Below are 12,927 nucleotides of genomic sequence, written 5' to 3' on the forward strand. Positions count from 1 at the left end.
GCGCAGCTTCTTGGGGAGGAGCTTTGTTAATTAATTAGCCTCTGTAAGCCTGGGGATTTAACTTCTGAAATAGCTAATTTTTTTTGTTTTTTTTTAAACTCTGTCCTCTCTTTTCTTTTTTTAATTGTTGTTGTTGCTGTTGAAATGCCGTGATGCCACAAACGCATATATGAGTCGCCTGAATACGTGTGAGTATTTATACAAAGGTTGGAGGCTTAGGGACTTCCATCAGTTCACCTGCCTGCGGTGTGGTCCAGGCCCCGGTGTACGCTTGCATCAGGCTGCTTGTGTGGCTCAAGCCTTGAGAGGTGGTATGGTGGGTCTCAGGTGGTGGGAGAGGGAGGAGAAAGTCAGCATCTCGGTCAGCTCTTGCTGATAGAAGCTTAGGGCTTTATGTGGGTTTCTGTGGAACAGGAGGGTTGTAGAACCACTGGAACGTTTGTTAGGACCTCTGTCCTCTCAGCGACTTGGTAAACCTTCCACCTTTGTATGGCTCCAGGCTCTCCATTGGGAGATAAGGGAGATAAGGTAAAACAGTTTGGGAGAAACCTGATTGACATGGTACAATAGAAGCGAAGGGCACACACTTCTCACCTCTGGTGCTATAAGGAGAGACTCTTACTGTCTGCTTGTCACCTTTCTACAGCACCACTGAAAGGGTGTGTACATCGTGTTTCTTTTAAGGCTCAGCAAAGGGGAGAAGGATGCAGTGTTCACAGTGCTCCTGTTTCTCGAGGCGGCTTGTTTTTGGCTGAGCGAGGCCTTCTGCTGGCTCGTGTTCCTCTTTGCGGCACGCTGGTGAGCAGTGGGTTCAGTCCTGGCTGAGCCAGAAGGACATGGTGGTGGAGGTTTCCTCGCCTCTGAAGTCATGGGTCATCTGCTGACTGGTAAATTAGCTTGTAAGTGAATACATGCCCCGCATTGAAAGCAGTTGCCAAAGAAGTCGGCAGTACAAAATTGTTTTGGATTGCAAGACCTGCAGCTCCATTTCCCATGCCAGTGTCTGATTTAACAGGTCCTTGCTCAGCAGTTTCAGTACACGGAGCTTGTTAAAGGGGTGCTGGCAGGCAAAGCTTTTGCACCCAAAAAGCCTGGACGCTGGCAGTCAGACAGGAAGAGGGGACGCGTTGTGTGCTTGTGGCACTGTACAAAAGTGTTCTTCTTGGAACGCTGGGCCTCGGAGAGCAATTAGACACCACCACGGAGCAAAGGGATGCTCTTGAATTATGCAGAATTAATTCAGAAATAGGTGTAACTGCTGTTTTGATGAGCGAGAGATTAGATGTTGCAGAAGAAGAGATAGTAGCAGTTGACAGAGGGTTTGGACTGTGTTCATATGCTGGCATGCTGGTATTCATGTTGTTATCATAATTTTTGAAAAGTGGGGGATAGTTTCCAGGTAGATGTTGCCTATGGAAGGTAACATTTTAAATGACTCACCATGTGATTATGATAGTTGGGCGTTCTTTATTTTAGGAAAAAGTAGCTTGATGGGTTTTATCTTACTTAATTACCAGTTTAATTAAAGAAATGTAGCAACCATACTCTGTTCTGAAAACAGCTGAATTTACTAGAATTTCATGGAGTACTTGGGTTTAGGAGTAGGTTGACTGTGGTGAAAATTACCATAACGTTTCGCAGGGGCAGGGGGAACCACCCTGAAAGTCGCAGGACTTCTTGCTGTGATGGATTTACAGACTGAGGCATAATCCATCTTCACCTTCAGTGGAATCAGAGTATCCCTGTGAAGATCATAGAACTGTGTGATGACTGCTCATTTTATCACTTGTTCCGTCTTTTCTCTGAACAATCCTTCGCATTTCACCCTGATGCTACTTGTGCCAGCAATATACTTCCTGTCCAGGAGGTTTCAGGTTTTTGTGTTCTGGTGCTGTTGAGAAGTTGCTGTGATCATCTGGGATCTTCCTTGTCTTCCTAAATTTCTTTGTGGGCAGGGTTGCTGCCTTTGAGTCTCAGGCTGGTGGGACGGTGTTGACAGTCCTGTTGACCATGTGTCTAGTTGTGTGATTCTTCTGCACTGTAATACATGACTTTGTCTCTCTCTGCCTTTCACGTCTTTCACATGTTTGTATGATGCGTAAAAATTAAGCTTTCACACAATGCTATTCGCCATTGTGATTCTAGTGGAAAGACCAGGATCTCGACTTCTAAATAGTTCTGGGGTTTTGGTTTGGCACGTATCAGCATTCTGGCTGGGGCCCTCTATTCTTGTAGCTCTGCCTATAATTGTCAGCCTTGGAGTGCTTCCCTGTTTGGTTGTTATTTCGGGGCTACGAGCCAAATGCAGTGCCTGTAACCCTTGGGTGGCATGCCTTGGGCTGGCCTCTGTACTGAGCCCAGGACAAGTCAAGAGATTTTCCAGCGTGTGTTGAAGGTGTGACTTTGCAGTAGTTTGGTTTGTGTGAATATGCATTTGAGATTAAACTGGGATTATTTCAGTATGACTGAAATGAGTAAGCATCAAGTTTGAACGTTACTGAAATTATCTGTCCTCCGCTTCAAATAGGAACGTTCGTACATTGTGCAAACTTGAATGAGGGGAACGCAGCCCAACTGATTTTTTTTTTTCATGGTAGGAGCAAACATAGAGAATTACATCTAGCCCTGCTTTCTCGCACAGTTCTGATAAATCATTGTCAGCGAAGAATGTGCTGGTGTGACAATTGGCAATGAAAGTAATAAGTACAAATACCTCTTAAAAAGTAAAATATGTGTCCTGGTTTCAGCTGGGATAGAGTTAATTTTCTTCAGAGAAGCTAGTATGAGGCTGTATTTTGGATTTGGGATGAAAATAATGTTGATAACTTGCTGATGTTTTCAGTTGTTGCTGAGCAGTCAAGGATAGTCCAGCTTCTCGTGCTGGCCTGCCAGCGAGCAGGCTGAGGGGGCATGGAAAGCTGGGAGGGGACACAGCCAGGACAACTGACCCGGGCTGGCCATAGGGATATTCCACACCATACGACATCATGCTCAGCATATAAAGCTGGGGGGATGTTCAGGGTTATGGTGTTTCATCTTCCCAAGTGACCATTAAGTGCGATGGAGCCCTGCTTCCCTGGAGATGGCTGAACACCTGCCTGCCCATGGGAAGTGGTGAATGGATTCCTTGTTTTGCTTTGCTTGTGCGCGGCTTTTGCTTTACCTATTAAACTGACTTTATCTCAACCCACGAGTTTTCTCACTTTTACCCTCCCGATTCTTTCCCCTGTCCCACTGGGGGGGAGTGAGTGAGCAGCTGCATGGGGCTTAGTTGCTGGCTGGGATTAAACCACGACAATATGGTTGACAGCGGCATAGAAATAACTTTGATGCTTCCCACCGAAGCTGTGGGTGTGCGTGCAGGCAAGTGTTCTTTCCTTGGAGCCTGCCAGAGCACTGCCTTGCAGAAAGGAAAGTTGCATCTGTTTTGGCTTTGGTATCAGGAAAATTGCTTTTTCAGTTGAGACACAAGACTTCTTCCTGTTGATGTGGAAAGTAAAGCATCTCACCCCAGGCTTTTCTTTTTCTTCTTACCTGACATGGTAGGTGGAATTTGTGGGGATGACACTTGGAAAAATGTTGTTTTGACTGGTGGGGACCTCAGGTGCCTTACTCTTCCCATCACTCGCATGGTGAGTGCGGGAGTGTTGCTGAAAAACGTCTGACGTCCCTCCTGGCCTCATATCCTGACCCTGTCACCCTTGGCCCTTGGTGACAGATCTGCCAAGCCCCACAGGCACACGTGAGCTGCCTGCTCCCGGTTCTGTGGGAATGGTGTCTTTCCTCCGCACATCCTGACAAATCGGGTGCACTTCTGGGGGTATTGGAGGTATTTTGTCCAATGTAGGGAAGGGGAAACTGAGAGATGGGGATGTCTTGAACTTTGATCTTTTGTTGAAAAAACATGGTTAGGGTTGGTTGTTCTGGAAGTTGTTGGGTTGCATCTTGTTTGTAGCTGGGAATGTTTGTTGCTTCTTTAGAAAAGTACCAAAGTACCTTGTGAGTGTTTTAAACAAGTGTGTTTTATGGGCAAAAATAACTGAGCTCAATAGGTATAAAATTTCCTACTAGAAATGAGACTTTGACGTTTTCAGCAGCTGTGAATTATTTCCAAATTTTCAGTACTTGGCTTTTTGTAACTGGTATCTTCAAAAAACAGTATTTCTCACATCTCTGCAGCATTTAAGCAGACCATTGTGTCTGAACCTGTGGTCAGAAATATTTTCCTCAAGAATGTTCATCACCTCTCTGCCTTTTTTAGGGGTTTAGTGGCAAAAAGGTCTTTTCTTGAAGTGCCTGCATTTTTGTATTTTCTTTCTTGGTATATGCTACTTTGTTGACAGAGTTAAAATGCTAGGCTCTGATGCTGATCATAAATCACTTTCTGAATGTATTTTAATTGAAAGTTAAAAATGGAAATACCTGTGGCTTCAGGACTACACAATAAATAATGGAGAACCAGCCCATTGTGAGAGAGGTGTTTTGGTGCAAGCTTGTCTTTGATGTCTGTCTGCTGATGGCAGTGGACTTCTGCTGGCAATAAACTCGCCTTTGAATTTCAGGTGTAGAAATACCAGCAGTGAGGAAGCTTGGTCATGAGGGTGCTCTTTTTAAACTCTGGGAATATGTCCACCTTGTATGTGTCAGGTGTTCTCTGTTATTAAACTAAGCCCTTTAGGCGAAATTGGGACTCGGTGACTGAATGGGATTCTTCGTAGTCAGGCTGTGGGGAGCAAGTCTCAAACTAAAAATCTTTGAAGTTCTGCAGTAAGTTCCTTAAATCAATACCTTAGTATTTGAGAGTGCATAAAGACCAAAAGAGGTCTTCTGCTGGGAAAGAATTTTTTTTTTTCTTTGTTCAAAATCAGTAATTACACCCTCATAACAGCTCCTCTGGTGCAGATCCAGAAGTAGTAGAAAAAGGAGAAATTAGTTAGCCACTGCTGTGATTACTGTATGCTTAACTCAGCTGTGATTTGCTAACTAATAGCACAGGAACTAATGCGGTGACTCTGGCAAGCAATTTATTCATAGTAACGAGCCTCACAGCTCCTTGTATTAAAATGCATAATGCTTTATTTTTAATGCTGCTCTGTACTGAGTGAATTCCATCACAGCAACGGAGCCGGATTCTGGCTCTGTGTTGTAAGAGGTGGGGGTTAGGGAATATCCAAAGAGGTTCAAATGTGGACAGCATGACTTCTGCAGCAGTGCATTGGGTCATGCCGTTATATGCCTGCAAGAGTTAGTTGTTCAGAGGTGAATTCTGCTCTTGCTCAAGCAACAGTAAATCAGTTTTGCATCAGTCTACATCGGGTTTATAAAAACAGAGCAAATATAAAATTAAGCCCATGTACGCCTGTTACTGTAGCTTATTTCAGAGAGTGAAGCTTTGGTCAAGAGCTGCTTGCTCTTATTAAAAGAGAAGTGGAATTTTGTCAGCAACCTTATTTTTGGAGGAGCCTCCTTTGGGCCATTTGCCTTGGCATGAATAAATTAAAAAAAATAAAATAATAGTAAAAAATAGTAATTTTAAATGTAAAAATTACATTTTTAATAGCCCCATTAGTCATGGGGCTCTGTATGAGCAATCTTGGTTATCTATGACAGTGGGCAAGGGCAGGCTGCTCCCGGTTCTGGAACTGTTCTCGGGGATGTTCTCTCAAACACTGAGGGCCGAGACCATCTCCTTCTGTTGAGGAACTGGCCCCTCTCACCAGGCAGCTGTTGATCTGAGCTGTTCCTTAGAGTTAATGAGAGCAGTGGGAAATCTGCATGTGGCTTTAGCACACAGCAAGCAGCACAGAGGCTTGCTGCAAGTAAGAGTTGTGTGCGTGGCATGTACACGTGGCCCTGGGGCTGTAGAAGATAGATGGATCCTGGTGAGCGATGCAGACACCTCTCTCCCCAAGCATTTCTGTGAATGGCAGAATGTTTTTGCAAATGATACTGGAATGTGTAAAACCATGTTCTGAAACTTGGCAAAATGCCTGCTGCCGTAGTTTTTAAGGCTGGATCTGTTCATCCTGACCTTCCACGCACCAAATCCTAAAGCAGCCTGAGTGGGAGCTGTCTGGAGGCTTCCTTACTGACCTGTTACATGGAGAGGCTTATCCGAAGTGCTTGGTGAAATACGTGGCTGGGGGAACGATTACCTCTGGTGGTACGAGTCTCTTTCTGTGCTGGGACTGGATTTCTTGAACTCTGAAATTGTGACCTTGGTCACCTCAGAAAGTGCCGCTGCCTGCCCTTGGCAGTGCTTCCTCCTGGCGGGCTACGTTGTGGGCTTCTGGTAAATGAGAAATGTTCTCGGTTAAAATGGATTTTCGCTTTCTTGCCAAGTGTCGCAGAAAAAGCTCTGCGGCAGAACTGACGAAAGAGAATGAATTGCATTTGTTTCATTTTTGGAGTTAGGTAAGTGTCTGATAAAGTATGTAACAGTACCATTATCAGATCTAGTGGTAAGGTTTCCTTGTAGTTGTTTAGCACTAAATTATATTTGAAGGTGTGTTCTTCACCTCTGAGCCATTGTTGCTCTTTAAGAGGACTATGGGTGGGTATATACCCCTTCACTATGGGCAAAGGGTGCCCTGAGCATGAGCTTTCAAAGGTGAGGCACACACGTATTTTTATGTCTGAGAAAGTACTGTTCTGTGGAATTAAACACCCTGCCTATCACATCCCATCCCTAGCCCCAAATCTGGAGTCTGTACTTAGGGATTAAAACAGTCTGTACAGAATTTTTCTGGAGTTTAGCTAAATGAGGTACAGTTTACACATAGCATATTTTGTGCTACAGATTTGTACTTGCACAGGAGTATAAAAATAAGTTGTACGTTGCTAATTTGAGTTTTCCTATTAAGTTCACATGTCTGACTTGCATCTTCTGTCTCATTTTGAATCAGAAACAGATACCCAAGGACGTGGCTGACATTTTTAATGCCCCCAGTGACAATGAAGATTTTCTGGGGTTCCAAGATGACGCTTCCAGACAGAGGTTGTTGTCAGAGGACAGCTATGCTAGTTTTGATTCCCTGGAATCAGGAAAAAAGGTAGGAACGGATTTCTGTGGCCCAGTTACGGTCTTTCGGTGCAGCAGTAATCTGAGCTTGTGTCAAGGCTACGCGAGCCGTAACTTGCAGTAAAACCCATAATCTGCAGTTCTCTCATTAAAAATAAATGTAAACAAAGTTGCCATCCTTTTTAGGTTTTGATGATTGCTTTTTAAAAACTCCTTCATAATATAAAAAGGAAAATGGGTTTCATTAGAAGGTGAGTTTAAGTGAAGTAGGTAAGTGTAGCAAACAGGAGAGAGAGAATTACCACTCTGGGCTGGTGTGCTCTGGATACATAAGACAGTGGAAGTGCATGATAATAGATGGGCATTTGTGAGTACACAGACTTCAAGGTATTTTTTCCAGAAATTTATCTCAGTGCTGTTTCTGCGCCAAAATCATGTTTTAGTGGCGGTGAGCTGCAGAAACCATCAGCTCCTGCTGCGTTTGTGAGATTTGCTGGCTCTCTGCTCTCTTAATGGTGAAGTAGCTTGGATCAGCATAATGATCTGATATTTTTCATTCTCTGATTTGGTAGCTGGAGGTACCAGCTGAATTCACAAGAAAAGAAGAGAACTGGTGTGCTGTCTTGGCTGCCAGAAAATTTAGTTTTTAGTCTTTTAGAAGCTTATAATTACATACTTGAAAGATATGGGCTAATGTGCTAAAAGATATCTTTGTCAGTTGTGCTTTCAAAAAGGTCCCTCTGTTCCATTAGTAACAAAATTGAAAATGTCTTTTTTTTTTTTCCTAGTCCATCAGGTCAGTACCTGGTTAAGAGTTGCTGAAGACAAAGAAGATGACTAGTGTTAGCAAAGAGGACAGAATGAGTCTTGTATGAGTATGTACTGTTTCTGAGCCTTTGTAGGCAAATGGCCTCAGAAGAGTGCAGAAGCCATTTGGAGGTAAAGCCACAGTCTGTGCTGTAGAGAAAGACTGTGGCCAAAAAGTAGTGAAATATACTGGGCTCTAAATTGCTTCGTAATCTTGTTGCTAGTTGGCAGTGCTGTAACTTCAGAAAACCAGGAGGTAGCTTGCTCTTGTATTAGTGGCTTTGTGTGGAGCATGAAGAAGGATCAATGAGGAGAGGTGGTGATGGTGGTGGTAGTAGATGAGTAGCCTGAGGTAGTTGTGTGGGAGCCTGAGGTTCTGCTTCTGCTGTCTGCTTGAGGACTGCAGGCACCTTCACTTTACTTCTCTCTGTCTTAGTTTCCCAACTTGTGAGATGGAGATTATGATAATGATCTTTCTGCAAAGTTTTTTAAAATCATCTGATGAAACATACTGCGGAAGAGCTAAGTACTGTTAATTTAACATGCGTTACTTGGAATTCCAGTGAGACTTACTCCAAATTTACAGCTGGCACTGCCGCCTTCCTTACCATTCCTGTGTTTCTCTTGGGCTGAGAATTATTTTAAATCTCCATGGGTATTGAGCTTAACTCCTTTACCACTAAATGGTACAATAAAAACACGATTTTTTTTTTTTATCCCAAGTTCCATCCATTTACGATGCCAAACACCACTGTTGCTGAGAAAGACCATAGGAACTTATGCAGGAAACTAAAAGGTTTTGGCGTGAAGAGCAAAATGATGGGAAGTTCAGAAAAATGCTGCAGTCATCATGAGAGGTCAAGGCAGCTGCCCTGCTCGGGTGGTGAATGGGATGTTAGTGCATCAAGTGTTCCTTTGGATGCTGATGTGCAAACGCATTAAGAAGTAGCGACCTCTGCGTGCCTGCTTTTCCTCAAGGCTTTCTTCAACCCTACTCCCATAATCTCTGCACTACTGCCGAGTTTCAGCTGTTTCTCCTATTGGTGTCCCTGATACGTATTTTACCATGTGTAGACCTTTCTTCATAGGTGTAACAGCATAACTCTAGGTGTGTTACTTTTAGTCACTTTAGCTAACAAACAGCTTATTTCCCCACCCCCCAAACCTTAATTGTGGAATTTCATGAAAACACAGAATGCATAAAAACTTCAGTTTCCCTCTAAGAAATGCAATTTAACTTTAAAGTAACTTCCCTATTGTGTTTGTTCCTTTCTCGAGCAGCTGCACTGTGCTATCAACAAAAGAATAAAGTAATTTTGCTCAGAGAAAACTCATTCCAATTACCCATAATAATTTGTAGGAGATGTTTAAGTGTAAAGAAACAGCATATGCTGTAGCCCCCCGCCTCCCATTCCCCTCTAAGTTTCTCCACTCATCTATTGTATCTGTTTTTCACCAGATACTATCTTAATGTAAAGAAGTGTGTAATTAAAGTCAAGGAAGGGAGGGAATTGAAAAGAAGAATAAAGATACTTAGCAAGTGCATCATATGAAAGGTCATTTTTGTATCTCGTGTGGGAGGAAGAAATAGCAGAAGCAAATTGGGGAAACAAACTTAAGTGAGTGTTGTTAACTTTTAAGAGGCAGGTGTGGTGTGAACATAGGTTATGTTCCTACCATGACCCAGTCTTTCAAGAGACTAACAAGGACGAGTTGACAGATGGCCTTCTACTAATTCTGATTGGAAGTAGGGAAATAGATTTCTGATATAGTAAATGCATTGTGTTTAATTGGTGTGTAATGTGCATATCGTGAAGAGTGTTTTAATGAGACCTGAGCTTATTTTTCATTGGCTGACTTTTTAGTTAGAAATATAGAATCATATAATCATTGAAGTTGGAAAAAAACTTGAAGATCATGAAGTCCAACTGTTAACCTAACACTGCCAAGTCCACCACTAAACTATGTCCCTAAGCACTACATCTACACGTCTTTTAAATGCCTCCAGGGATGGTGACTCAACCACTTCCCTGGACAACCTGTTTCAATGCTTGGCAACCCTTTTGGTGAAGAAATTTTTCCTAATATCCAGTCTAAACCTCCCCTGGTGCCATTTCCTCTCGTCCTGTCACTTGTGAGAAGAGACCAACACCCACCTTGCTACAACCTCCTTCCACCATGCTCCAGCGTCCTTTCAGGTAGTTGTAGAGAGTGATGAGGTCCCCCCTCAGCCTCCTTTTCTGCAGACTAAACAACCCCAGTTCCCTCAGCCACTCCTTACAAGACTTGGTGTTGAGGCCCTTCACAAGTTTTGTTGCTCTTCTTTGGACTTTCTAGTCTGCAGACATAAATTTGGGATCTGTGTGTCCTAGGACACATTTGAATGATAGACTGCACCACTGAAACAGAGAGTGTTGAGCAGCTGGAAGGTCGCAGGGTGTTAGTCGGCCTGCTCAAATCTCTGTGATTTTGTGTTGGTATCTGTCACTTAGTGATGGTGTAACAGTGTGAGAAGGAGCAAGCTCTATCTCCAGGAGCCTTGAGTACTGCTGCAGCAAGCCCAGAGGAGAGTGTTGTTTCTACTGCTAAGTGAAAAAAAGGAGGGCTTGTTCTTACTGTGATTGTGGTTTGTATTTTCCTCAATACAAAGCCATTCAAGGCCTGCTTTTTTACATCCAGAAAAAAACATACACAATGACATGACAATTTACACATAAGAAAACCGATAGTTTATTGGGCAGTAGTGAAGAAGAGGAGGAAGAGGTGAAGAAGAAGGTTTCCCCCACAAGAAGCAGCTCAGTTAAAGCCCTGTGCTCAAAATGGGGAAAAAAAAGTCCTGCTAAGTTAAAATAACTCAATGCAGAATCTCTGAATGTTGTCTTTGTTTTGACAGACTTTGCCTGTTAAGTGCTTTCACAGTATATGCCACCTAGTTGATGCCTGCTTGAACCTCAGAACCTGTTTATTGTGACTGTGTGACAGCTCTGTATCTGACTCTCACAGCTACTGGCTGGTATTTTTACAGGGCGTTCAGATTCAGTCCAGATACCTCACTGAAGAACTGCGGAGGATTTTCAGTGAAGAAACTGACTCTGAAACGGAAGCGTTTGAAGGTTTCACTTCAAGCGAGGTGGATGTGAACAAGAAAGGAGTTCTGGTAAAGGCAGTCACCTACATGAGAATGTATATGTTGACTTATTTTTTTCTGTCTCTTCTGTGTAAACCTCGTGTTCTAGTAGGAGTGTTTCTGATACACTGTGAGGCTCATTTTTCATGCTGAAGAAAAATACGTATCATATTAAAAGGGGAAGAAAAAGCTTTATTTAATGTAATATCACATGTTAGAAATGAGAACTTGTAGACTGACTGTGCTGGGAAAGGTTGTTCCTCTGAAGACAGCCGTGTCTGTATCCCAGACAATATTAATATGTAGGTTTTGTGTTAGTCTCTGCAGAGGGAGAAATTGTGTAATGTGAACTTTTAAAAATATGTTGATTTGGGTGAATTTATGACAGTGCCTTCAGGTGGAGAGACTGCTGCCTAAAATTAGTGATTTAAAAATTACCTTTCTCATGTCACAGCCGATAATGTAACATGGCATTTTTCCTGCCTGTAGGCGACAGAGCCGGACTTGAGTGGTGAAGAACGTGATAATTTATTGGGTAGTGAGGAGGAGGAGGAAGAGGCGAAGAAGAAAGTTTCCCCCAAGAGAAGAAGCTTTGGCCTCCGTGTTGCCTTTCAGTTTCCTACCAGAAAGTCATCTGAGAAAAAAGTGCCTGAGCAGGCTTTTTCTAACTTACCTCTGAAGGACAATGAAACCCTCACACCTCTTTCAAAAGAAATAAACTGCAAGCGATGGGACAAACTAGAGGGCTCTGCTTCAGAGTCTGAAGAAGACATTAAAGAAACACAGGAGGAAAGTTCTAGTGCTCTGCTTAAGAGAGCCATGAATATTAAAGAAAATAAAGCCATGGTAAGACTTAAGAGCAGTGCTTTGTTCTCTGACCTTTACATCTGAGTATGTAACTTCAGGACACTTCAGTTTTAGGTTCATTGCTCATGCTGTGCTGGGACTTTGGGAAAATCTCATGATGGTTTGTGTTTCGATTTTTTTCTACCTGGCAGAACACTAGAGGACCGTCAGCGCTCAGTTACCCCTCAAATAGCCTCATGTAGCACTAGCCTGCTCAAGTTTAAAAGCAGAGTTGGATGTGGATGTGAACAAAGTTACATATAGCCAAGTCACAGTCTTTTGTTCAGAATATGTCAGAAACCAGCTGGTCCTTTCAGGTGGTTCATGGTGTCATTTGCGCAATAGAGTTTCTACTTTTTGTTTGTGTCTGAGAGACTGCTTGAGTTACAGATTGGAAAGCCAACAAAAAAGTGCTGAGGGTGATAAATATAATTTTTCAGTTGTGTGGGATGTGATGTTTAGATATGCTTTGCTAATGAAAGTGTGCGTGCATGCGTAGGTGGAGGAAAAGAGAGACTCTGATCGTTCCCTAATGCTTTTTCCTCTAATAATTAAATGCCACCAGCTGTCTTTAATTATCACACTCCTGTGCAAATCAAGTTGATGTTGGGTCTTCAGTGGTTCCTTCAGTTTTACTGTATTCCAGGAAAAGTTGCAGCTTCCAAGCAGTCTTGGGGCTCAAGTAAACCTCTTGGTTGTGTGGGCCTGCAGCTCCCAAGTGAAAACTTCCTTTAGTTTTGTACCTGTGTTTCTGTTTTCCTCACCGCTGTCGCACTGGTATTTCTGCGCTTCCATCTCACCTTCCACCCTTCATTCTAGTTCAACCAATGTGAATTCATTTGCATCCTAGTTGCGGTACTATAATGACATTAAATAGCTCTTAATAAATGCTACTCTGAAGTCTTTACTGAGAAATGCTGTGTCCAGCTTTTGATCTTGTGACTGGTACAGCTGTCTCAGAGACAGCTACAGCCTGACTCACCCCCACGATTGCTGGCTTTTCAGAAGGTAGCCTCATCCTGGCCTTTCAGAACAGGTCCGTATTTTTTTGGACCTGTCAGTCATTGATTCTGCTGAAATGCACCTCTAGGACATCTTCCACGTGGTGCAACAGAACCTTCCTGCT

General features: G+C 43.0%; 1 protein-coding gene across 1 annotated transcript in view; it reads left to right on the forward strand.

Annotated features, from left to right (window-relative positions):
- The first annotated feature begins 6,574 nt into the window (after positions 1–6,574).
- CDCA7L (cell division cycle associated 7-like) overlaps positions 6,575–12,927 on the forward strand; it is a 12,632-nt gene continuing 6,279 nt past the window's right edge. The window contains exons 1-4 of the mRNA XM_010294341.1: positions 6,575–6,610; positions 6,906–7,052; positions 10,854–10,985; positions 11,445–11,801. Of these exons, the coding sequence (XP_010292643.1) occupies positions 6,575–6,610; positions 6,906–7,052; positions 10,854–10,985; positions 11,445–11,801 (672 nt within the window). The remainder of the gene's footprint in view (positions 6,611–6,905; positions 7,053–10,853; positions 10,986–11,444; positions 11,802–12,927) is intronic.

Source organism: Phaethon lepturus, unplaced genomic scaffold (assembly GCF_000687285.1).
Source record: "Phaethon lepturus isolate BGI_N335 unplaced genomic scaffold, ASM68728v1 scaffold6249, whole genome shotgun sequence".
Taxonomy (NCBI): Eukaryota; Metazoa; Chordata; class Aves; order Phaethontiformes; family Phaethontidae; genus Phaethon; species Phaethon lepturus.